A 27008-nucleotide genomic window follows, 5' to 3' on the forward strand; every position below is an offset into this window, starting at 1 on the left:
AAAAAAAAAAAAAAAAACTTTTCCAAGGATTTTCTCCTTGTTTGATACCCACAAAATGTAAGAACGTCTGTAGACATTTTCCATCATATCCTTTTTCTTATTTAGTGCATATAAGTATTATTAATCTGAAGATTTATTGGAGTATTCATTTCTATATATAATGCTTCTAGAATAGCATTGATTTTTGCGCTGGTTAATATAGGATGGGGGGCACGGTGTCTCAGTTTGTTTGTGGTAGAGAAACAAGCTGAGTTTGTGGTAGACAATAGGGATGGCAATTTCCGGAAAAAGAGTTTTCCGGTTTCCGGAAAACACATTTTCCGTCTTCCGTTTTTCCGGGAATTTTTCCGTCTTCCGTTTTTCCGGAAAATTTTCCGTCTTCCGTTTTTCCGGAAAATTTTCCGTTTTAGTTTTCCCGTAAAATTTTCCGTTTGCGTTTTTCCGGAAAATTTTCCGTTTGCGTTTTTCCGGAAAATTTTCCGTTTCCGTTTTTCCGGAAAATTTTCCGCCTTTCGCTTTTCCGGAAAATTTTCCGTCTTCCGTTTTCCGGAAAATTTTCCGTCTCCCGTTTCCCGGAAAATTTTCCGTCTTCCGCTTTTCCGGAAAATTTTCCGTCTCCCGTTTTCAATTATCCGGTTCCGGAAAAAATATTTTCCGTTTTCCGTTTCTCTAGGAAAAATATTGTCCCACGGCCACCCGCAGGGTCCTTTGTCGGGGTCCAACTTAAACATTATAAAAGGTAAGGGGGTCAAGTAATTTTAGAGAGTGCGCCACTTTGCACAGAGTAATTTTAGAGAGTCGAGACTTATTCCGTCTTCTTTCATTTTCCAACAGGTTTTCAACGATATGGTACTTGACCCCCTTACCTTTTGCAAATTTTAAGTTGGACCCCGCCTGGGACCCTGCGGGTGGCCCTTGGACAACATTTTTTGCTTTGATACGTTGTGCTTTTAAAATGATGAAACACATGTTTCACTGTTTCTGGCATCTGTCTCATCATTTGCGATTTCTAGGGGTGGAAACGGATTTTCTTGACACCCTGTATATTCATATAACTCGCACAGTATATGCATTCGGAAAATTTTTATTACAGTTTCTTAATAGGTGTCATTAAGGCTTTCTATTGGTGTATAAACCATCTTCCACTTCGATATATAATCTCCCTTTGTTCCCTTTATACTGCTTGTGTTCAAACTGAAATTTCACTCAATTTTAAGACTATGAGCTAATTCAGTTTACCGTTCCACGTTTGTACCTATTAGGCTTAGGAAGTCGATGACCAAAGCAAGTGAATGATCATGGGAAAATTAGTGGAATGAAAATGTGGAAGAAAACGGAAGTTTCCTGAGAAAATCCAAGGACATGATGTCCATAATAAACCCTTTTGGATAGGGATCGAACCAGGGACCTCATCCACCAGAGGTAAGCACTCTACCATTGATCCACCGTTCCCATCGTATGAACTAATGATGCTCTTAATAAGTACAGAGAATTCACAGATTATGCTGACATAAATGATAATAATATTAAATAAAAAAAAAGTACAATGACACATATACTACTGCTATGGTACTCTAGAGACCTCCTAAATGACACTCATCATTTCTTTATGTAAGGATTTGCAATATTTTAGCACTCAAAATGTTTCCAAACAACATAAGAACGCCAATAGGTAGATATCTGATATACTAAAAAATCTAAACAAGAAATGATATAGTATAATATTTTACGAATTAATTTTTAGTCCCAAATAATCAACCTGGTCCCGTGTCTGTATTCCACATTTCCTCAGTATTCTAGTAAAATGAATTAACTTTTTTTTTTTTTTTTTTTTTTTTTTAACGAATCCTTACAGTATCCAAACATCCAAACATCTTTTAGATAGAGGAAGAGCCCGGACCGCAGGTTAAGGGAGCAAGTAAATCATTTCGTTTAAAATCATCTCTGATTTGTGTGCGGATTTCGCGGAGAACAATTCTGTATTCATCTTAGCATTGAAGTTATGCCATATACTCTTATGTTATATTTCGATTTCAAGACTTACGATTACAGTCCGGATTCTTATGCAAAATACGTTTGTATTAACATGCAGAAACGTTTGGAAACAACTTTTTTCTTTCCGACGAACTGGTAAGAATTCGTTTGAGACTCATATGTTAGCGCATATAAGTGCATATTTTGAGTGAATTTCGATGTACACTCATGTCCAAAATGGTTGTCGCATATCTATAACTGTTTTCTTGTAAGAATATAATTTTATAATGATTTTGCAGGGTACTTTTAATACTGATACTATGTGTATAATCGGGAAATGTATATTTGTGGTAAATTTCATACGAAAAGAATTACAAATACGAAAATTAGAATGAGTGAAACAAAATGTTGCTAAATGGACAAGAAAGTTTTATTTTCGTTTTATTGTTCTTATTTACTGTTCTTTTGACATGAAATTTGGCAGATACATATCTTTGTCGATTATACACATACGAACATTGTAAGAAATACCGGGCGATTTCGTTATCAAATTATATTCCTACAACAACATATTTATAGACATGCGACAATAATTTTGGACATGAGTGTACATGCATATTTCGCGAATTTTACGGGATACTATATATTTCCAAATTTTGTTGCCTCATACTAGCATATTTCAGAGTATATCACAACAAAGTGCGTTCAATTTAAAGTGGACTGAATTACTTTGTAAATGCAAATATGCAAATATGCACATATAGAATATTTTAGCGCATATTTTGTTCACGCATATTTTAGCGCAATAGTGTTGCGAAAATAGAGTCGGATAAACTTTGTCTAGTATTAGACAAAAATCGCGGGTACAAAACAGTCTGTAACCTTGTATAATGGTGAAAGCATGAAACTGGAAGGGGACCTTACACAGGGAGACATTTGGTGTTTTTCACATGCACCAGCAACTTTTGCTGATGCAGAAACAAACTTTTCGGTCTACAAAACGTTTCTCACTGGTAAACGTAGAGGGTTTACAGAAGAAAATTTAAGGAAGACATTCATAGTTCATTGCATCAGAGGTCGTTAGGATATTTTAAGAAATTAAAATTTTATTTTCTTAGTACCTGTATTTCAGTGCACATGTTATAATTTTAATGCATATTTTTTATATTTTTCCTGCATATTTGTATGCATATCTCGGGTTTTTTTTGTGCACGGAAATCCGGGCTCTACTTATGATGCATTAAGTAACAGATGACTTTAGCTATAGAGAATAAAAAAGTGACAAAGTACAAATAATAATATAATTGATTTGTATTTTACATAATATATCAATAGTAAGGCTATATAGAGAAGATCTACCGCTTAAAATTGCGTCTGAACAACTGCACTACGTTCAACGCTGTCTCATCAGGAATTTTATTTGCTTTTAATTTGATATGAGTTTAGCGTCGTTCAGGAGTGAGGTCACATAAGACGTAGACTTACAGCTTAACGTTAGATCTAAGCCACATGAGCTCCCACAGGGAATCGAATCCTGGTCCCATTACATTATCTACTTTGCCACGAGAAAGCTCTCACCAATCGAAACCAAGATTTGGTACATCGTGCAATATAGGACCGGATTAAGATCCTCAAAAGCCTAGATATTATAGTGTTTTTAAGAGGTCTGCAACTTCACCAGTAATAGACACGTGAGAAATTAAAGTGTAACAGTAATATTCACATTTTGCCGTCAATAACGAACACTTTTGACGAAGAAAAATCCAGTAATTATTAAAAAAAAAATTCAGTTTATAAACAAAATCATCGTGCCGCGTAAGTAATTTTATAAAGTTAAGCAAGAAAGTTCTGTCGCTTTTTGTCTACCGACACAAACCGTGCCCCTCACACTATGAATTGAATGCAAATGGAGATAAATCGAAAGTCAGTTGTTGGTGTGGGTATATCTAAAATACTACTGGTTGTGGCAGTTCAGTTACACTATGAACTTGCGTAAGGATAGAGTGAACATGGTATCTCAGGGTCATAAGGATGTATTTGCTGTACGAGTGCAAAGTGGGGTCAAAAGCCGCTGCAGTGGGCGGAAGATATCAGGCCTTTGGTGAGGGTGTCGTGACTACGTGGACAGTGCAGTGGTGGTTTAACAAGTTTAAGGACGGTGAAAGAACATTTGAAGACGTACCACGTGCCGGAGCAGTAATTGAGCCGAACAGTGGCCAGGCATATGAGGAACTGGAACTAGAATTCAGTGTGAGAGGAAAAGCCACTCGGCAGCACCTTGATCAACTTTGGAAGCACTACAAGTTGGGTCGATGTTTCCCACATGATACGTTTCCGGGTCAGAAGGCAACATGAGCAGACACCTGTGTTACTTTGCTGTTTCGTCAGAGGGACACGATTCTATGCCTTGGACAGGGTGTTGACATATGGCGAAAAGTTGATCGTGTACAAAGCTCCACGGCGCCGTCATAATTAGTTAGCATCCCGTGAATACTTTAAAAAAACAGCCTAAACCAGCACTGTACCGGAAGAAGATCTTCTTATGTGTTTGGTGGACTGCTCGCATCGTGCATCGGGAACTGCTACCAGCTGGTCAGAGCATCAATGCAACTGCGTACTGTCAGCAGTTGAGCCGGGAGCCGTGTTCAAGAAAAACTCAAAACTCCGGAGCAGCACTTCTGAATCGCAAAGGGGTCCTCCTGTTAGAGGACAACACTAAACCGCATGTGGCTAAGATGGCCCGGGACACCATTCCTACACCTTGGATTGGAAACACTGTTGAATTCGCCATATTTCCCGGACAATGCACCGTCCGATTATCACCTGTTGCATTTCTTGGACAATCACCTAATAGGACGCCAGGTCAAATCCCTAGTCGAGGTGCCAAATGCACTTGATACTTTCTTCGCTTTACGGCCCACCAAGTTCTTCCGCGATGGAACCCATGGCCTTCCAGAATGTTGCTAATGTTGACAATTTTTGATCTTTCAGGTACGTCTTAAGTGACGTATTGATGTTTGAAGGTTGTGTGTGAAAAAGCGACAGAACTTTCATGGTTACCTTTATAAAAAATGTTCAACAAAATTATGTTATCGAAGCACATTGAACAGTAATATTCGAACAGCAAAACGAAAAATACTTCTATTAAAAAAAGACACGAAAATCAAATTAACAGCTTCCTAACACTACCAGTATTTGAAGGTGCACTTCCTTCCTTTGTCTGTCGCTCTTCCCATGGTATTCCTACCATGGTTTGAATGTAATGGCGCCAGTTAACACTTCTTTAGTCATCCTTTTTGTTTGTATTGCTTGTCTTTAACCACATTAATCCTCATTTTATGGGCTAAAGATGTTAAAAGTTTTGCCTGGTGCCTGATGACGAGATTGAGTCCGTGGTTGTCAATTGAACAGTTTGCTTGTATTACTATTGTTTCTTCTGAAGTACATAATACCATATTTTTTGTTGGTTTTATCCAGGATTCCGCTATCTACGGATTCTGAAGATTTGACTTCGGATCTATTTGAAATTAGATGTTGCTAATGAAGACTAATCCGTACTATCCAACTTATTAGATCTTTTCCAGGTCCGACGAAAGTATTTTCCATTTTCTTCTAAACTTAAAATAACGATTGATCTTCTGGCTTACCATTCTAGATTCTTGAAATTCGGAAAGACTTGGTCCTTTCTTCGCCAATGGAGTAGTCCAAAACTTATAGAAAGCTACAGGCAGTTAGCATGAAGTGTCCATTACTGAAACACTGAGAAATAACTCAATGTACCAATAATAGTCATACTTTGCATATCGACAATATGATGTACCAATAATGGCCACCACCTCTAGAACGGCATCAAAGTTCTAGAACTCATCTTAGCCTAACCTGAGCTAAACATGAACCTATATTCAGACACCAAGAATGAAAATACAAATTTACCTGCTTGTCCCATCTCTCACCACGAGTATTTAACTTTATTAAATACTATGGCGCACTTTAAGCGGCAACTGTGGAACGCCTAGAAATCAGGAAGCGCTCTAGTCCACTAGGCTAACACTAGAGAATGTAGGCTGTAGAATACTTCTATAAGAAAGCTCTTCGTGATCTCATTTGCCTTAAACTTAACAAAAGAGTTCAAAGTGTCCATTTACGGGTACATTGTTCATTACTGGTTAATTTACCCTAATTCCAAGTCAGAATATTGAGAATATTTCTTCCATTCTGTAGACAAATATGGCTTCCCTTGAGACCCTCGAGAGTTTCTCTTTCATCATGGGACTGCCACTGCTTGAGTAGATGAACAATATTTGGTAGATAAAGAATACAACAATATTCATTCCACCACCTTGATATACTAAAAGGAATTTAATTCATGTCAATCAGTGTTTAAAATAGTTTTAAGATTGGACAGATGAATATAGCTTTTGTGGAGCTCCGAGTGTTGTTCACTTTTGATGTGTGGCTACCACTCTAAGAATGCAACAAAATGTGATGCGTACATGTTAAAACTCGTATCCACTATACTTTAGTTCTATTTTTAAAATGTTAAGAATAGCTTCCTGTAAGTCTTCATTTTGTGATATCACGAACAGTAGTCGTGTGCAACAAACGTTCTGCCACATTAAAAAAAATCTTTTATCGCACATTTCGTGCTGATCTAGTGAATACTAGCTCAAGCAGCTTTGGTGTACTTGATTCTGCATTCGATTTAAGTTGAATTCGACCTTGAACTGTAGATTGACGTCTTATATAGCATTCTATCTTAAGCTGTAGATCGATATCTTATATACTGGTAGATTCCCACCTTAAGCTATAGATCGACGTCTTATATAGCCTTCCACCTTACGCTCTAGACCGACATTTTATATAGCCTTCCATCTTAGGGTGCAGATCGAAGTCTTGTATAGCCTTCCATCTTAAGCTGTACATCCACGTCTTATATAGCCTTCTACCTTACACTCTAGACAGAAGTCTTATATAGCCTTTCACCTTATGCTCTAGGCCAACGTTTTATATAACCTTCCACCTTAAGCACTAGATCAACGTCTTATATAGCCTTTATCCTTAAGCTGTAGATCGACGTTTTATATAGCCTTCCACCTTAAGCTGTACATCGACGTTTTATATAGCCTTAAACCTTAAACAGTAGATCAACGTCTTATATAGCCTTTATCCTTAAGCTGTAGATCGACGTCCTATACAGCATTCCAATTTAAGTTGTAGATCGGCGTTTTATATAGCCTTCCACCTTAAGCTGTACATCGACGTCTTATATAGCTTTGGTACTGAAAAGGAATGCTACAATTAATTAAACAAACATAATTCTCTATTACTGAAAAATTATTAACATTTTTGTTTTGTCTCCATAAATCTATTTACATTTTCATTTACAAATATTGAATTAAATAAAAAAGAAAAGAAAATATAATGGGAAAAATGTAATATACCATTTTATCTTTAGCTAAAAGAACTCGGTGTTAGAAGATTTGCTGACAAAGAAGAAAGGAAAGAGTTATTTTTCTTCTCAAGGAAAAAGTTACGTAATATTAAATAACATGTACAAATTCAATTACATTTGCCTGAGAGAAAAAAAAAACATTATTTAGTTTTGCCGAAAGAAAAGAAGAGAGAAGAGAAAGAAAGCAGGAAAAAGACAAAAGAATAGTATAGTAAGTACTAATTTCCTAGAAAAGGGAATGGAAAAACACAAAATTTATTTTCCCCTCCATTTCATTCACTTTGTTTACTTAAGTATATTTTTTTTTACAACAAGATTAAGTCCCAAAGATTCTTACTTACAGTAATTTCCCTCAAATATTTCAATCTTTCTCACCTGCAACTCATTCCATTTACTGCGAAAACAAACAAAAGAAGATATGACATCAAGAAGAAGCAGAAGAAAACGAGCGGATGAAGAGCTGCAGAAAGGAATAAAAAAACTCAAAACTCCTAAAGAATATCTAAAAGGGAATCAGAACGGGAAAGTCTCCTGGGATGTGTTTATAAACATCCTTGGTTTTTCTTTAAGATGTGTCTTAAAAACTTAATAGCAGAATCTCTCAAAGTGAGGTAATTCCTCTTTCTATTGAAGATACGAAGGCATATCTTCGTTCAGATCAATATTAACGACAACTATGCTAAGGGACAACATTCATAGAGATTGAACGCAACGCTCTGAGGTTTCCTTTAAAAGCTGTTAACGAATGGAAGGATTGCGATGTTGCCATGTCTTTGTGTCCATTATCAGTTTATGCACGGTAGAAGCGACTGCTTACCCACACCTATTTATCACACGGCAACGTAGCATTGTAGCCCTCATTTTCTTCGCGTAGTTTACACGCCATTAGCTTCAGCTACATGGCAAGAAGAGTCAGTGAATATTTGTATTATATAGATTACTATCAGCCAACGCAATCACATTACAACAGAATTAACTGTATATTCCTGCCATAGTCTAGTTTGATTAGTTTGCTTCCAATCCACTTAATCACATAATAATAGGATTCACTGAATATTCAGACCATGATCTAGTTCGATTAATTTGCAGTCAACCTATGTGATCATATGACAATAGAATTCACTGTATATATATTTCCACCACAATCTAATTTGATTAGTTTGCTGTCATCCTACGTAATTACATGACAACAGAATTCACTGAATAATTCCCACCATAATTTAGTTTAATTAGATTGTTATCAATCTACGTAATCACATGACAATAGAATTCACTGTATATTCCCACCATAATCTAGTTTGATTAGTTTGCTGTCAAACTACGTAATTACATGACAACATAATTCACTGTATATTTCCACCATAATCTAGTTTAATTAGATTGTTATCAACCTACCTAATCACATGACAATAGAATTTACTGTATATTCCCACCATAATCTAGTTTAATTAGTTTGTAATCAACCTACGTAATCACATGACAATAGAATTCACTTTATATTCCCACCATAATCTAGTCTGATTAGTTTGCTGTTAACTTACATAATCACATGACAATAGAATTCATTGTGTATTCCCACCATAATCTAGTTCGATTAGTTTGATGTCAGCCAATTTAATCACAAACAGTCAATGAAGCAGGAGCTTGTCAGAAGTTATGAGGTAAGTCAAGATGAGTCTACGGAATAATGGGCAATGCTGAATTTACAGTATCGTAACCAAAAGGTAAAACAATATGCATTTTTATTGTTCGTTACTTTAACACTTAAACAGAAATACATCGCTGAAGTTTTTTTTTTTTTTTTTTTTTTTTTTTGCATGTATTTATTGTTATTCTTTGTAATTTTAAATGAAAAGACAGAAATGTAATTATTTTTTCTTGTTTTCAGTGCCTCCGCAAAAACCCACAATAATAGACCATACAGGAAAGCAACTGAATGGTACGACTGATCCATACGAAGAGGGGTCTGAAATGATGTTGAAATGTATAGTTACTGGAGGTAAGTGAAAAAAATTCATTTTAATAATGAATTTGCTAAAGAGCTTATTGACTCCGAATAAATAAATAAATAAATAAATCGTTTATTTCTACTGTATTGTACACTCCACAACTACTATCTAAGTACTTTGCATGTTTATCACGTAATAACAATTCAAATTTGTATGAAAACAAATAAGTGATACACTGTTCTCATAATAAAATTATTTTGCCATTCGCAATATGTAAAAGAGACATATTATCACATTCTTAGATAGAATAAAATAAACATAATCGGATACTGCAATTGCATATGTATCGTTTCATATGATCTTGACCATATTATAAATTTTAGTCTAGTTGTCAACTTTCCCCTCTTTTCTTCCGCTCCCTCCTTGAAATGTATCTTGCTAACGGAGAAAGCATGTATATATTTTACGTATAGGAACTTCACGCAATATTTGAAATCAAAATTTGTTCCTTTTTTTCCTTTTTTTCTCTCTCTCGCTTACATCCGGACGAGAAAATTAATTCAGAACAATACTGAGGTCTAATGCTATGTCCATGGTACACAATAAGTTTTACGATAAGACTCTCGCAATATATTCTACGTTTTACATATGTGATATTTGTGTGTGTGTCTGTGTGCTGATAGAGTTCCACCCCACATATTTTTCGTGAGTAGCGATAAAGAACACGCAAGTGATCAACAAGTAGAGAAGGAGGTAAATGTATATACTGCGTCTATTATATTTATTCCATGAATTCCCTTACTCCTTTTGTGTCCTTTATTTTGAATTAATCAGTCTATCACGCATATTTCTTATTGTCTTTCTCTCATGCATAGTTTACGAGACCGAATTCTGTACTTGAAGAGCTCTCTTTATCACAATTTCATCTTATATCTGGAGTAATGGTATTTTAAATGAAAGGTTATTCTGATCTCTGGTTATTTGTATGGAAGATTTGCGCTGCTGGAATATTTAGTAGTCTGCTCAGTTTGCTTTGAAGTGGGAAGTGCAAAAATTTTGTCACATCGTCTTTCCACAAAAACACACAGCATGCTTCGCTTACAAAACTTCAAACTATGTGTAAACTTTTTCCCAGCGCAGTATGGACGGACCATCTGATTCATTTTACATGTCCATGTCTTACTGTTCTATGGATAATTGATTTACGTAGCGTTGGCCTCAAGCTATATATACCAGAAATGAACATTCTCGCAGTATAGTCCCATCAGGAAGTCGCGGTCGGCAAGAGAGATTGCCGCCGGTAGGCAGCCTGCACCCGTCCTCGGCGGCACGACGATCTACTTGTTCAAAGTTGTCGACCTTTTGCCGAGACGGAAAGCGGTCGAAAATAGTGGGGAAAAAAATGCCCTTTGCCGACTCTTGCCGACAGTCAGAGTCGGTAAAACAGTCGGAAAGCCCTCTTTCCGACTCTCTGCTGACCCCTTATGCCGGCCTCTTTTCGACGGCTGCGCCGGCGTATTTACTGCGCCTTTCCGGCTGTTTGCCGACTGCTCGAAAGGACCTTTTTCGATGTCGGCTTCCAGATTCTCCCACAGGCGGCATCCGACCTCTTGCCGCCAACGAAAAGTGGCCCTTTGCCGATTGAAAATCAACCCTTCAGGAAGGCAAAATTTTCATCACCCTTTACATTATTCTTGCCTAAGTCTTCCCCCATGCAATGATTTCTCGACAAGGAGCACCCTTGCAAGTTCTTGAAGTATAATACTTGCATTTTTTTGTGTGTGTCCCAGCATAAAATTTCTTCCTTTTTGCTTTTTTGCAGCACTCAGCCAAAAATGAAGAAATTGAATGGGACATGCAAATGGGATATACTTTGACAACTAGCAATTGTGCGGAAAAATCATAGCACGGAGGCAGACTTAGGCAAAGCTACTGTAAAAGGTGGTGAAAATTTTGCCTTCCTGAAGAGTTGATTTCCAGTCGGCAAAGGGCTATTTTTCGACGGCGGCAAGAGGTTGGATGCCCCCTGTGGGAGAATCGGGAAGCCGACATCGAAAAGATGTCCTTTCGAGCAGTCGGCAAACAGCCGGAAAGGCGCACAAAATGCGCCAGCTCTGCCGCTGGAAAGTAGCCTTTCCGAGCAGTCGGCAAACAGCAGAAAAGGTGCGTAGCAGTACAATGAAAATCATGGCGCATTCCCACCAGTAACGTTGCGCTCGGTACATACGCAGTACATTTAAACATCAATTTCAGTTTTTATTGGCAAACATGGCCAAAAATCGGCGACTATAAACAAAAGAATAGTCATGCTTTAATTTATCAAATTTACTGTTCCATTAATTGCCTGTGAAAAAATATCTTTGTAGTCGGCACGCCAACATCACTCCCCATTGACAATCCGCTGGCGGGCCGAGAGCCCAAATAAGAAAATACAGAACTGGTATAACTTTCTTTATATAACCAAACTTGTGCATTTATTGTTGTTTGATGCAAAGAGATTCTGCAAAGTTGTGCTAAAAAGTTGGGAAAAGCATTATTTTTTAAAGATATTTTCGTAATTGTTAATTTTATAATCTCGCCAGAGAACATGCACCATTGTTCGCGCGCTCTAGCGTGTAAATTGAAGGAAGGAGAAATGTGTCGAAAAGTTATTTTTTAAATTGTTTAAAGTACAAGGGTCCCACTCCCTCTGGAAAATGAGATTTAAATAACAATTATTGAAGTAAACATTATAAATAAAAATATTCTAATGAAAGGTATGTGGTGGCGGAAAGATTCTAACCGGGCCTACCACTAACCGCGCTGACGTTTTCCCCTGGAGTAGGAATTTCTGCTTGGAAATAGCGTTCTTTTGATTGTATATATACCGCCTCGCTTTATTAAGTATTTTTGCCATAATAAAACGTTGTGGATCACTTTTTCATTTTATTATGCAACAACTATTCACAAAAAGACAAAATCAAGTTATCACCTCTAGCAGTAAGCCAGAGCTCTTAATCGAAAAATTATCCAAACTAACCTAACATAAATTTTGGGAATTACTGCTGTATTGCAGGACCAATTTGAAAATAAAAAAATGTACCAAAACGTACTCCAATCGGTTATATTTGGTCTGATTAAATTACTTTACATTCGTTTACGTTACATTAGGTTAGGGGAATAAAAACTACAGTGCAAAAAGCACAAACCAACCTGTGCTAGTTGGCCACTAAAAACCACGAATGCTATATAACTGAGACAGGGTTTGGCAACGCTGGTGGGCCCGCATGGTAGCCCTTACTTTTCCATGCCCTTATTACTTTATTCCCATTTATTGATGCAGGTCATGTCATGACTACGGTATCCAACACTAAGGTACTTTGAATTTGCACTGTTCGTCTCAATTGCGCTGTTAGTGTAGTAGAGGCTTCCAAAATTAGGAAGTATGTGATACGGTAGTATCCTTAGTTTGCAGAACTGAATAATAAATTTACCATTGTGAGTTTCTGTTTAACATGCAGATTTGAAATAAATAATAAACTGACGGGATGTTGTTTGAAAAGGTATAACTTTGTGTTGAATTGGCAACATTGTTCATCAATTGGCACTGTGAAATAGTCGTAATTTTTTTCCCTATCGTTGTTTGCCTCGTACAAAAGGTTAGCGTTTTTTATTCTATTGGTTTAGAAGTTACACCACTTTCCTAAGTTAAACAGAAAAAATATTCTATCTGTCTCAAGGAAAAAAACAACTCCTTGCTAAATGCAGTCGCAATTAATTTTTCCTTGTCAGGTTTCACAAACTGTATATAAATCAAATAAGAATTAATTTTGATTTCACTGTGTAAACACGAAACAAATATCAAAAGAGGATTAGATCCTTGCTCTGAATTTCATTGTATTATATTTGTTAATAGTTTCACATTTCACGTTTCTTCTCTTTAGACTAACCAAAACGATTAGAAATGTATGATAAATATATACTGTGGAATAATATGTAATTTATACCCTTAGCGGGATCCGAACTTGAGACAGACAGGTTTTGTTATCGCCAGCGTAATATCTTAAACAACTATAATATATTCAGCCATGTCACCCAGTATCTGAAATCCATATTAAAGTTGTTTCCAAATAAAATCCAACTCATAATTCTGAGAGAAGATGCTTAGAAACAAAATCAATCAGAGCGTCAGATTTATGCAAATCCATTAGTGCTTTGGATCACATTCTTTATATACTTTGAATGGTACAATTGCAGGTGAAAGACAATCACAAATCACACTTTCTAAATATCATGTCTTGTAAACCTGAATGGTATTGTAAAATTTTGTAAAATTTGTAATTGTAAAATTGTGTAATTGTAAAATAAATATTGTAAAATTTTGCCTTTTTGGGTAGAGCTAAAAATGGTACGCGAGAATTTTGGACTTTCAAATGAAATCATGGAAATATCAACTGTGACACCATACTACACCATATCGTTTTTCACAAATTCTCCCTACTTTTTCTTTGGTTGGCCTCTGACTTCTTTTGTTTCCTATGTAAATGTATAGCATCGGTGAGCTATGTGCTCAAACAATCTCAGTTGGTATCGCTTTCATTGTTTTATGCGTCACTTCATTCTTAATTTTGTCCTTTCGCGTCACTTCGCACATCCACTGCAGCACCTTCATCTTCACAACATGCAATTTCTGTTCCTCGCTCGTCTTCGTGGTCCAACATTTCGCTTCGTAAAATATGACCAGGGCCGGCGCGAGGGTGGGTCGAGCCGTGCCACTGCCCAGGGCGGCAAGTCTAATGGGCGGCAAAATTTGAAAAATAAAAGAATACTATCAAAATATAATGCTTCGTAATGGGCCCACATGGAAAAATAAAATTGTGTCCATGTTAGAATTTAATTGAACTTACTTCACTAACATTCAGGAAATTACTCACTCAGGAAATTCAGAGCACCCTCCCCCTCATTTTCAGTTATCATACTACTAACCACATATATCTCATTCAATATTTCCTTTGCAGAGGAGTAGATGAGATTTTCAGTTAGGGTGGATAAGATTATCAAGGTGTCTTTTATATTTTTTTCTATTCAGCAATGTTCTAACGCTCCACTCCAAGTATGCAAAAGGTACACTCCCACTTGAGACCCATGGGAGGATAAAATAAATACCACCATTAATTAAGGAAAGATGTCCAAAATGGAATTATTCAGATTCTTATTGAACAAATAAAAAGTAAAATAGGGTTCTTGTTGAAACCTGCAAAATATTATAGTATAATACTAGACAGTACTCCAGATATTTCTGGTACAGAGCAAATAACAATAATTGTTCGTTTTGTACAAATTACCTACAGTAATGGAGAATGCCTTGTAAAAATTTACGAACATTTCTTTTTTTCGTAACGGTAACAGACACCACTAGTCTAGGACTGACAGAAGTAATAATTAAACAGCTAAAGAAAATTAACTAAGGGGCCAAGGATATGAGAATGATTCCAATATGAAAGGCAAATATTCAGGTATTCAGAAGAGAATTTTAGAAATAAATTCCCGAGCCTTCTGTGATCCTTGCAGTAGTCATTCACTAAACCTTATCTTAATGATGCAGCCACAGCATTTCAGTACGCCGTTCCATTTTTTTAAATTTTTTTTTGTGTGTGTGTGTGTAGCTAAAAAAGTTTGAATTTTTCTGCATTGGTTCAACATTAGGCCATACTAAAGGAACATATTAGCAGTCTCACTTTAAAACCATTAAGCACCACAAGGTGGGAAAGCGGAATTGAGGCTCTGACTCCAATTAGATAAGAAATAGGGGAAGTTTATGATGACATGCTTCAAATAAGTAAGACAATAGAACAGATAGAATGGTCGCCCTCGATGTTCTGTGTATAGTAAACCAGATGCACAATTTTACTTCCCTTTGCTATGATTTTTAGGGCAGTCGGGTTTCTTGACAATATATCTGAATACTTTGAGAGGAGCAGAAATGATGCAATGTTTCAATCATACTTAGTTGATATGATGGGGTTGGCATCAGCATTAGATATGGATGACCCGCTGATAGGTAATACAGTGCAAGCTCGAAGTCGAAAGAAGAGACAGTTTCAGTACGAGGCAGTGGATGAAGCTACTAAAGATCCACAAACAAGATACAAGATCGATTTTTATTACAAAGTTCTAGACATGAATATGTTAGCTTTAAGAGAAAGGTATGAGCAACTTAAACATCACAGCGAATATTTCGATTTTCTTTACTATATAAGTAATCTTAAAGATATGCCACCTGAACTTTTGTCTGAAAAGCTACTAAACTTGCCGGCATTTTAACACACGAAGAATCGAAAGATATTAACCCCAGTGATTTGAAAAACGAACTGAAAGTGTTATCCGCTATAATTAACCCTAAAAGTTCACCAAAAGAAACTTTAAAATTAATTAAGGAACGTGTTTTTGCCCTAATGTCAGTGTTGCACCTAGGATTTTATTAACCTTACCGGTAACCGTAGCACATGGAGAAAGAAGTTTTTCCAAACTTAAGCTTATAAAAACTATTTACGTCTTCCATGTCTGAAACGTGCTTGAGTGATCTAACGATTATATCAATAGAACACGTATTGGTTGAAACATTGGACTACGGGAATATGATAAAGGAATTTTCTTATATCAAGCAAGAAAAGTTTCTTTCAATTAAGATATGTTAAATTTATGTATCACTATTGTGTTTTAGTACATCATAAGGCTCAGGCTAATCACTTAGTTTTGCCGTAATATCTTATTCACTATGTTATTTTCATGCACCATACTCTGTTGGAAGCACCTTTTGATATAAAATAAGTTTAAAAATTAAAATTCTTAGTCGTGACTAAACCACATTAAAAATATATATATATATTTTCTATATGCGGTGCTGTGTCACAAATATACAGCGAAATCGAGCATACTGAATATTGTCATGTATAAAGTTGTTTAAATATTACTCGAGAGAGGTAGTTCAATTTTTTGTTTACTTTTCCATTCCACACATGTTTTTAAATGGGGCATCTTACTTTCTTTTCGTGACACTTGTACGTCTTCTGTCAAAATAAGGTTGCGGATTAAAGGGGCGGCATGTGAAAGTACCGCCCAGGGCGGCAAAACTGCTAGCGCCGGCCCTGAATATGACAGGTTGCATTACTGTATTGTAAACTATTTCTTTAAGGTGTATTGGTACCCTACGGTTACACAGTACTCTTTTCACTTCTCTCTATTTTTCAAACCTCTCTTAAGGTCATATCTATAGAAAATAAACTAAAGGGTTTCGTTTATTTTATTCTTTTTTTTTTTTTTTTTTTTTTTTTTTTTTTATCTTCAAGCACAAATATTAGTTTCAAATCCTTTCTAACTTCTCAATCCATATTTCTTGCATCACGCTAATCATAGTAAGAAATACTCACTTTAATAGATATAGCGTGATTACTTGCAACGACTGCGTGTTACAATTTGTTCACTCAGCCATTTTCCTTCAGTTTATAGTTTTGATTTTGTCAAGAATAATATTATAGCTTTATAATTTGTTTTAAAAAGTATTTTTTAAGTAAGTGTATGCGTTTAATATCATTCAAATGTAAAAAAAAAAAAAAAAAAAAAAAAATCACGCAAATTTGTCAATTTCAAGCTACTTATTTTTTTTTAACTAATAGCTGTAATAATACTAAATAAATATAAACTAATAACTTGGTAAAAAAAATATTAAGTAATAATAACTTTCTTTTCTTCGATATACAAACATAGGTGGTACCTTGATTTAACAATTCCGACAAAAGTAAATTTGGTTCGAAAGTAAATTTTTATTTTTTTTTAAAAAAATGTTGAACTAACCAATTTTCTTCTTCATTTTTTATTTTGTTCTTTCTTTTGTGACAAAGGGAAACGCGTAGTAGTATTCGTTGTAATGAGAAACGTGTTGGGTTCGGTCTTTAGCGAATATTCTTCAGTACTACTCCTAAAACTTTCTTCTGCCTCTTCCTAATTAGTACGATAAGTTTTCTCTCCCTCCACTCTTTTTTTTTGTTGAAGAAAGAAAACATGAAAGAAGGGGAGGAAGAAGAAGAAGAAGAAGAAGAAGAGAAAGAAGAGACAGGAAAAGTTTAATGCCAAGAGGTTTTGAGTAGAGTAAATTCTATAAGAAGAACTTGTTCTTTCCTCGTACAAGAAGTTTGGTACCGTTGAGGAAGCAAAGGTTTTCAGATCAATAGAGGATGGAAAACTTAACCAAAAAGAAAGTACTAAAAATAAGTAAAAAAAAAAAAATCTCGTAAATTTCTTCATCATCGTGTACCTAAAAAGATTAACATGGATTTTGCCAAAGAAGATGAGGGTTCATTGAAGTTATATATATATATATATATATATATATATATATATATATATATATATATATATATAGAGAGAGAGAGAGAGAGAGAGAGAGAGAGAGAGTTCCGATTTTCATAGCATATTTTCGTCTTTTTCTTCACAGTAACTAATCATTGTACATTAGAACACCTCATCAAAAGCTAAATTAGTGTTTTCGATACGTTTCTTTAGAACCATGGAGTTCGCAATGGACATTAATAATTCTACTTGTTAGGTGAGGATTTTTCTTTTCGACTTACTTTTCAACATAATTGTTGAGTGTGGTAGTTGTCTGTTAAGGAGTTGTCAATAGATTTTTAAGACAGAATCGTGATCATAGATGGTAAGTTAGTCAAGAAATGTTTAAATAAGATTGGTGGTGGGTGGATTGGGGATTAGCTTCCCTTTTAGCACAGATGCTATATAAGAATCGAACTATAGTTTAAAGTCGAATCCGAACCTGTCATGTTTTCATGCTTTTAAGGCTTTCCTACTGGAAATCTAACATGCAACCGGAGCTAAACCAGTGGGAAGGGCTGCTTATTTAAGGGTCACCAATTTCAGTAACAAATATTATGCTATTTTGCTTATAACTACTTGTTGCTTTACGTACATTCCTAACCGTTTCTGTAAAGGAGCACTTGAATTGTGAATCAAAGAAGGCACCATATGTCAACGAAATGACATGAGTTCAACAATATTGCTCTCCTATTCAAGCAGAATTGGCATCTCTCCGTAGTGCACCTGATCAGATGTTACAACATTGCTGGGGTAATTGTACGCATTGATGTCGAAATTCGTTTACATAGGTGCGCAAAATCACCTTGTACTTTTGACTGTTGATGTGACCCCATTCAAAGAAGTCGCATATATATCATGAATAACTACACTGTCTTTACTTTTCAGCTCATTCATTTATTGTATATGGATAATCATTTTTCTCTTTTCCTTGAAATCAGTTACAACTTTTATTGTTCAATATTACTGATTTTATCCCTTCAAATCCTTTAAATGTTCCTTATTTTTGTAAAAGAAAGAAAAATACAGTGTACTCTCTCCTAACCGCACTCTCTTTAATTGTTCGTCGACTCATCAACTGCGCTCCGTGCTCTACAACGGTAAGTGTTTTCTTCGTTTAATAAATGTATTTACCAATATGAAGACGATAACTATACTTCATTCAGTATTGTAGGCTTAAATTGCGTTTTTTCCCTCAGTTTGTAGTTTTTCTTTGATCAATACACACATACACCATAAATAACTATGTAGTTTGAGTGATAGTCTATAATGTGCTTTATTCAGCGAACAACGTGCGCTCAACTAAAATTACAGGAGCAACTTGTGGTCAAAATTTCAGATTTTGAAAGATTACGGGGGTTTCTTTCAGGTGTTTTCAATACTACAAAACACTACGCTTATATAGTATTGGATGAGTATCATTCTGTACCCGGAACAACGATAAATAATTATTAAGTCCTGTCATATTGTTAATATATTTTTATATTTTAAAAAATGATAAAACTAGATTGTTTTTGTATAAAAGATAGAGTACAGATGAAGTGTAAAATTAAATCTTTAGGCTACATCAATCAGTTTTATCCTAGAGCTCCTCGGTGGCCAAGCGGTTAGCGTAAGGTAGCAGACCCGGGTTCGATTCCCGGCGAGAGCTCATGTGGTTCGGATTCCACGTTAATCAGTAGGTCCCGTCTCATATAGCCTCGCTGCTGAAATGGACGTTAAACTCAACATCAAATCAACTCATTTTTCTGCTAAACAAATATAGTTTTATTAATAAAGTGTACAAATGTTTATACGGGAGAGATCCGGAGCATGTAGAGCCCATGTGTGCTTGCCCCTGGTTGCAAACTGATCAAATGAATTGTAGTAATTACTTGTAAAACTAATGTCGAGGTTGTTAAAGTAAGCGGATTTGAACTTATACACAAGGTAGATAAAGTAACAGAATGTATTGCGTACAGGGGCGGATCCAGGACCGACTTGTGTGTGGGGGGGGGGCGGTGGGTTGTCATACTGCTACTTTTAAGGACTCCTAACTTTGGGATGGGTTTTATTTTTATATAAAATATGAAAGTTTCCTCTTCTTGGGGGGAGATCGCCCCGATCGCTCCCCTAGATCCGCCCCTGATGCGTATTAGGTGTTCTTAAATAAAAGCCAGTGATATGTTGTCAGATATACCCTACATGTATATAGGGAGCAAGACATTGTATTGCATGATTGCAGCGTCATCCTAGTGCTGAATGGAAATGAAATGAAATGAAATATCTGAGTTTTGCGTCCCACGATTATGCCGGCGAGGCTAAAGGAGACGGTGAAGATGAGAAATGAATGAAATGATGGAATGAAGAAAGTGAGAGGAAACGGGAGAACACCGAGAAACCCCACGCACACGGTGTTTGTCTACCACAAAGTTCACTTGGAGCGAGCTGGGATCTAGCCAGGGACACCAAGCACCAGAGATGAACGCTCTACTATTGAGGGCCCGCAGCCCCCTAATACTGAATGGGTTTGCTTCCCAACATGAAGCAGTTAAATGAGAGTAGCGAGAGACTGTGTGCCAATTAGAGAGCTACTATGTGCATTATAGTGGTGTTACACAAATCAACAATTGGATTACTTCAGATAGGAAAGAATCACTGGAAAATAACAAGACGGACGAAGTGTGATCAGTGTGGCCCAGGAGATTGATATTGCCTACAGTATTGATTCACGTGCATGGATAACGTTTCGAACCCACGGGCAATGCAATCTTTTTATCAAGGTCAGATGAGTATCATCGATCATGAACGATATATCTATACTGCCCTTGATTTGTTTAAAACCTACCAAATGAAGGATAAACACACACACACACACAGAAAGACACACTAGTTTAGGGACCATTATGAATTGAAGCAACTTTTTTTCACTATTATTTGTACTACGTGTTTTCTTAATATAAATGTTTGCTACAAATATCGAGATGACATAATTGTAATATACTGTTTAGATTAAATTTCTTTTTCTCACTCGAAATTCCGTATTTCGTCCTCTAGATAATAGTTTCTGACTTCCCTCATTCGACTGGCCCCACTTAACAACTACCTACATAAAATTTGTCGCAATATTTTGAGAATAGATCCCTTACATCAAAATAGGAAATATGTTAATATGGACCTGTGGTCGGAAGTGCATAGTTTCGTAGCAATAGTGTATAGGAAACGTGAAAAAAAAAATGAATTTAGAACGTCCATAGTTCCACTACTATAGGACCGATCGTAGTCGGTTCAAGACATCACTAACGAACTAGTATGTGAACTATCAATATATCCATCTTTCATAATCTCTGGTATTTGCATAATCATTTCTAGAGGGGCTGTTTGTTAGTGCTTGATCACTTTCCACCTACCTCTCTAAAAATTGGTATGCAAGTACTGGAGCATTCTTAAATATGGATATTTGGATAGTTCACATACCCTTTTCTCCGTGATGTCTTGGGTTCCATAATAGTGAAGCTATGAACTTTTAAAGCTTAAGTGTTTCATGTTCATGGAACCTTATAACTCCAAAACTATCCACTTTTGAGCACAGGTTCAACTTCTTTTTTTATTATTATTATTATTTTGATGTGAGGGATCTGTTCCCAAAATATTGTGACACATTTTTGTATATTCGTGTATATTCTAGGGATGGCCAGAACCGGTTCCTGGTGGAACCGGTTTTCGGGTCTGAACGGATCCGGTTCTAGAAGATCCAGGTCTGGAACCGGTTTTTTGGATCCAGGTCTGGAACCGGTTCTTCGGATCCAGGTCTGGAACCGGGTTTTCGGATTCAGGTCTGGAACCGGTTCCTAAAATCCTGTTCTGAAACCGGGTTTTCGGATCCATGTCTGGAACCGGTTCCTAAGATCCGGTTCTGGAACCGGGTTTTCGGATCCATGCTCGGAACCGGTTCTGAAAATCGGATCTCCGAGAACCGGTTCCTCACGAAACCGGTTCCGCCGGAACCGGAACTTTGTGGCCATCCCTAGTATATTCGGACCTTTTATAAAAGAGGTTTATAAAATATGCATATTTTCATTTACATTTGTACCAATATTATTGTGACTACGAGATGTTATTAAAGGTTTTTAATCTAGATCTTTTATTACAAAGAAGAGAACAATAACCGTTAAAATTTTTAGGGTTCATTCTGGAACATTACATTCTGGAACATAAATTGTACAGTGAGTACCTTGTAAGAAATATATATCATACTGAGCACCAACTCACAAAGTAAGGGAAACAAATTTATTGTGTAAGGACGGTACAAAGAACTCTGTATTAAGTACCTTACTTACTATGTTTGTACTGGGTGTTTCAAAACAACACCGACAACGTTTGGGAGATGGTTCCTAACATCAAGATAAGACAAAAAGTATAGACCAACCTGGGTGTACAAATGATTCCTTTCGGAGTTATAAGCTGCCGAAAACATAAAAAATTGAACTTTAAAGGCTTATAGCTCCAAAACTATGGAACCTACTGTAGTCGGACCAAGACTTCATTTAGGAACTAGTATGTGCCCTATCCAAATATCCATGTTTCGGAATACTGCGGCACTTTCACAACATCTTTTATGGAGGTAGTTGGTGAATACTTCCGATTATATGCCCGTAGCCAAAACTCCTTCTATAAAAATTGTTGCGGAAGTACCTTAGGACTATGAAACTTTTTTTTAAAAAATATATAATGCACATATTAGTTCCTAAATGAACTCTTGACCCGACTACGGTATGTGTTATAGTTTTGAAGCTATATAAAAGTTCATTTTGTATTTTTTTTTTTTTTTTTTGTATTTTCGGGAGCCTATAACTCCGAAAGGAAGAATTTGTGCAGCCAGGTTGATCTATACTTTTGTCTTATCTTGACGTCAGGAATCACCTCCCAACGTTGTCTTTGTTGTTTTGAAACACCCTGTATAATAAAAGATCGGACTCAAAAATCAGAGTTGTGTTAGATTTTTTAGTACTTTTATGTTTTATCCTGTTATAACAATTCACACATGATTCTCTCTTTTTTAAAATAGTTATATTTATATTTTCTTATTAGGTAATCTAATCATTAAGATTAGAACTATTTTGGTGGTTTTACTTTGTTATATTTTACTTTATATGGCTCAGTTTTAAACTATGAAATATTACAATTGTACTCTTATATGGTACTAACACTGAATTTTAAGCCCTTAAATTGCTTTATGCACAAAATATTCAATTAACCTTGTCCAGTGCTACATTTTGCTAACGCTATTCTTACCACTTTAAATATGTTATTGCATTTAATATTATTATTATTATTATTATTATTATTATTATTATTATTATTATTATTATTATTATTATTATTTTAAATAATATTTGCAACTAATATTTTGTTACATTAAAAGATTAACATTTAATGAAGAACAAGCAAAGTTAATAGCTAATTAATTAGTGTATAGAATCTGTAAAATTATCTCACATTACATTATATCTCACATTAAAATTATCTCACATTACATTACATCTCACGTTAAAATTATCTCACGTTACATCTCAAATTTATATATGTTCTCATATAATGCAATTTTGTTTAGAGACTGTAATTAACTTAGAATCTACAACTAATTTGCACTTAGTTATCGCTTAAGATTCTTAACAATCAAAACAATGTAACTTGAAATACAGACAAACAATATTCTGTTGACATTTTCGTGTTGGCCCAGCAGGCTACTTGTTGTTTGTTGCACATGCTCTGGCGGATAAATACCTGCTGGGATGTCTATAATTATTATATCTCACTTTCCTTAGGCTGGATACTATTGACTACTAATTACAAGATTATTACTATTATTATTATGTTAAGAAATTATTATGTTATGTTATTGTGAATATACACTTTATAATACAAGCTTTATATAATTTATTGTAATGTTGACGTCAAGGTATCTCTGCTGTTATTTCTATATTAAAATTTCATTGTTTATTATTCTAATTAAAACTAAACTATGCTGAATAATATGCTGAACATTTGATTCGAGACGAAAATAAAATGAAATATTTCAGCTTAACGTCTTACGTTATGTTCTTCCAAGTAAAGGATACGATTATTAAAGCAAGTGAATGATGATGGAATGATAATGTCGGTGGAAACTTTAGTACTCTGAGAAAACCCACGGACACGATGTTGTCCAATGCAAACTTACTTGGCCGGGCATTGAAGCAGGGACCCTGTCCAGCTGAGATAAGCATTCTACCACTGAGCCTTCGTGACCCCGTTAATTCGACACGAATGTTTTATTCTTATTGCATATTAATTGTACTAAACCAAACATTTTGTGTGATACTAATGATCATAGATATTCCAAGCGGATTTTTCATTATTATTTTTTCAACAAAGCATGTTTATTATTAGACAAAGAATATGTGTATGGTAAGAAAAAGAAATACAAAACAAAATTTTTAAAGATAGCTTGCATCAGTTTTACTAAGCTATGAAGTTCTCTGCTCCCTACCACTTGTTATGGTTGAGATCTTTCTTAAGCACTGGCTCAACTTATTTCGTTCTGTCAAAGATATTCTGTGATTTTACTCGCTCTAGTTGCGAGTAGCAAAATTTCATAGTTCCAGCAAGTTTTATATGTATATATATATATATATATATATATATATATATATATATATATATATATATATATATATATATATATATTGTCGCATTAGCAATTACAATCTCTGCAACTTAAAGAGGCCGGACGCAGGCCAGTAGCCAGCCTAAAAATGTAGGGGAGGGGGAGCGATCCAACCATATTATAGTTCATCACCATATTATAGTTCATTTGCAAGGCTAACGTGAAAAGTTATGGGGGGGTCAACAAACATTTAGGAGGGCCCTTCCCTCCTAGAACCCCGTTTATACAGGCCTGGCCGGACACTCTTTTATTTCTCATTTCTCCATTTGATGTCTTCTTGAGATTACGTTTCGATATCATTTGTAATATGTTGTTACATAATTCAAACAAATTATTTGAAATGTTCTGCAATCAGAGACAAAAAATTCTTTCCGTTTGATGAAATTAGTTTTCTATATAACTTCAGCATGAACGGACAATTTGAGTACAGTTTTCAGTAAATTAAAATAAATGTAATTTTCTGTGTCCCAGCCATTTCACCGCTGTAAATCCAGTCATATCACCGTTATTCTTAAAATAAATTTTATCAAACGGAAAGAATTTTTGTTGCTGACTGTATGTTAATCTCAAGAAAGAAGAATGAGCTAAAGAAAGAAAGAGGGAAAGAAGAAAGTACCGAGACCTACCTCAGAACAATATGTACAGGTAACGAATGAAAAGTAAAATTTGGTGTTTACTTGGTGAGAATTTCTTGATTAGTTCAAGAAGATTCCTTTTGATGGAATTTGTTGGAGATAAATTTCGACTTTGGGACCCCGAAAGTCATGTAGTAACTTGAAAACAATGTTTCAGCAAGCCGGCCTCGACCAAGCTCTGTGATTTGTTGGAGCACCAAAAATCCAAGTCTTAATGACAATAGACTAATGAAAATCGCAACACGCTAATTACATCGATGGAGTCTTCTCCCCTTCCCCCGACATATCCCAAGCAAAGCCTAAAATGACACTACAGCTACAGAGACTGTATATACTTATACTTAACTTGTTATACTTAACTTGATTGCTCCACTGATAAGCTTTCTTTATTAATCGTATTAAGTTTAAAAGGTTCTCTGTAGACTTTTCGCTAAAATTTCCACCAATAGTAGTAAGTTGTCTGCATTAATAGTGCAGCAATAGTGTCCGATACCGCTCTGAAGGGCCACTTCCAACATCAGAAGTCACGGCGCATATAATATTCTATTAAACCTTGCTTTTACAGTGGAATATCTAATAAATAAACCCCTTTTAACAAAAGAGCACACATGCATGCACAAAGCATTACACACATATATATACATACACTTAAAAAAAAAGACTATCTAGGAATACACATGCATGTACACACAAACGAGAAAAAAAAGTGGGCGTCCCTTTGAACACTGTGAAAGCCAAAAAACTTCTTCACTTTAGTTTAATCGACTGCCCTTCCCTTCTTCTGTGACACATACATACATACACAGTCCCATAAACACACCACCCATATGGTAACACACACACACATACTCATACACACACACAGGTGTCTAGTGAAGCTAAAGTGATATTTCGCGTGTCTCTCCGTCTGCTAGGCTTTTTGTGACCACATGAATAATGACCACAGCGTCCACTTTTGGGTGAGAGGAACAAAATTGAAGGCGACCACATTTTATTTAATTATCTCGGCTATGGTTACTCGTAATTTGGTTAACGTTCGTGCATAGAACGAAAAGTGTATTGTGTCAAACGACACTGGCGACCGAATACACTACAACAGGATTCGCTTAACGAGAAAAGGCCAACAGGCTATGTTCAGCGTAAGACAAGATTAAAGGTACCATGAATAAAACCAGGAGGAAAACACAAAAGCAACGCTTTTTTTGTTTTCAAAACAATAACAATAACAATGAATAAAATATGAAAAATTCGTCTAACAATGCCACCATATTGTGTGTTGACAGTGTTGCCAAAGATGGAGATATTACTTAGAAATTGAACGAGGGCTCTCTTCTCAACGAACTTAAAAGCTTGGTTACTGAATTATCTATGTCTGTCTGTCTCTGTGTGTCTGTTATTTGCCAATTTTTCAATTTTGAGGCCTTCATTTGCTGGAGCAACAGAAATTATCTTTAAGAAGTGATGGAATTTTTCGCGTCACTCTTACCGTTCCCGAGATATAGGCTAAAAAAAAAGTTCCGATTCCGGGAGATTTAAAGATCCATATCTCGGGAACCGTGAGTCATAGAGAGGTGATTTTGGTGGTGATGATTCCATTTTGAGCGCTCCATTCAATAAAGCATCAAAAACTATCTGAAGGAAATGATGGAACTTTTCGCGTCACTCTTATTGTTCCCGAGATATTGGCCAAAACGAGTTCCGATTTCGAGAGATTTAAGGAGCCATATCTCCTGAACCGTGAGTCGTAGAGAGATGATTTTGGTGATGATGATTCAATTTTGAGCCCTTCATTCAATAAAGCATCAAAAACTATCTTAAAGAAGTGATGGAATTTTTCGTGCCACTCTTAACGTTCACGAGATATTGGCCGAAAAAGTTCCGATATCGGGAAATTTAAGGAGCACTATGTCGAGAACCGTAAGTCATAGATTGATGATATTGAT

At 35.7% G+C, this 27008-nt stretch overlaps 1 protein-coding gene across 1 annotated transcript in view; it reads left to right on the forward strand.

Moving 5' to 3' along the window:
* The window catches only part of side-VI (sidestep VI transmembrane protein), a 740122-nt gene that overhangs the window by 479325 nt on the left and 233789 nt on the right, over window positions 1-27008 (forward strand). The window contains exon 5 of the mRNA XM_081732407.1: window positions 9315-9425. Coding sequence (XP_081588533.1) covers window positions 9315-9425 — 111 coding nt within the window. The remainder of the gene's footprint in view (window positions 1-9314; window positions 9426-27008) is intronic.

The sequence above is a fragment of the Thermobia domestica genome, chromosome 11 (genome assembly GCF_964235325.1).
Source record: "Thermobia domestica chromosome 11, izTheDome1.hap1.1, whole genome shotgun sequence".
NCBI lineage: Eukaryota > Metazoa > Arthropoda > Insecta > Zygentoma > Lepismatidae > Thermobia > Thermobia domestica.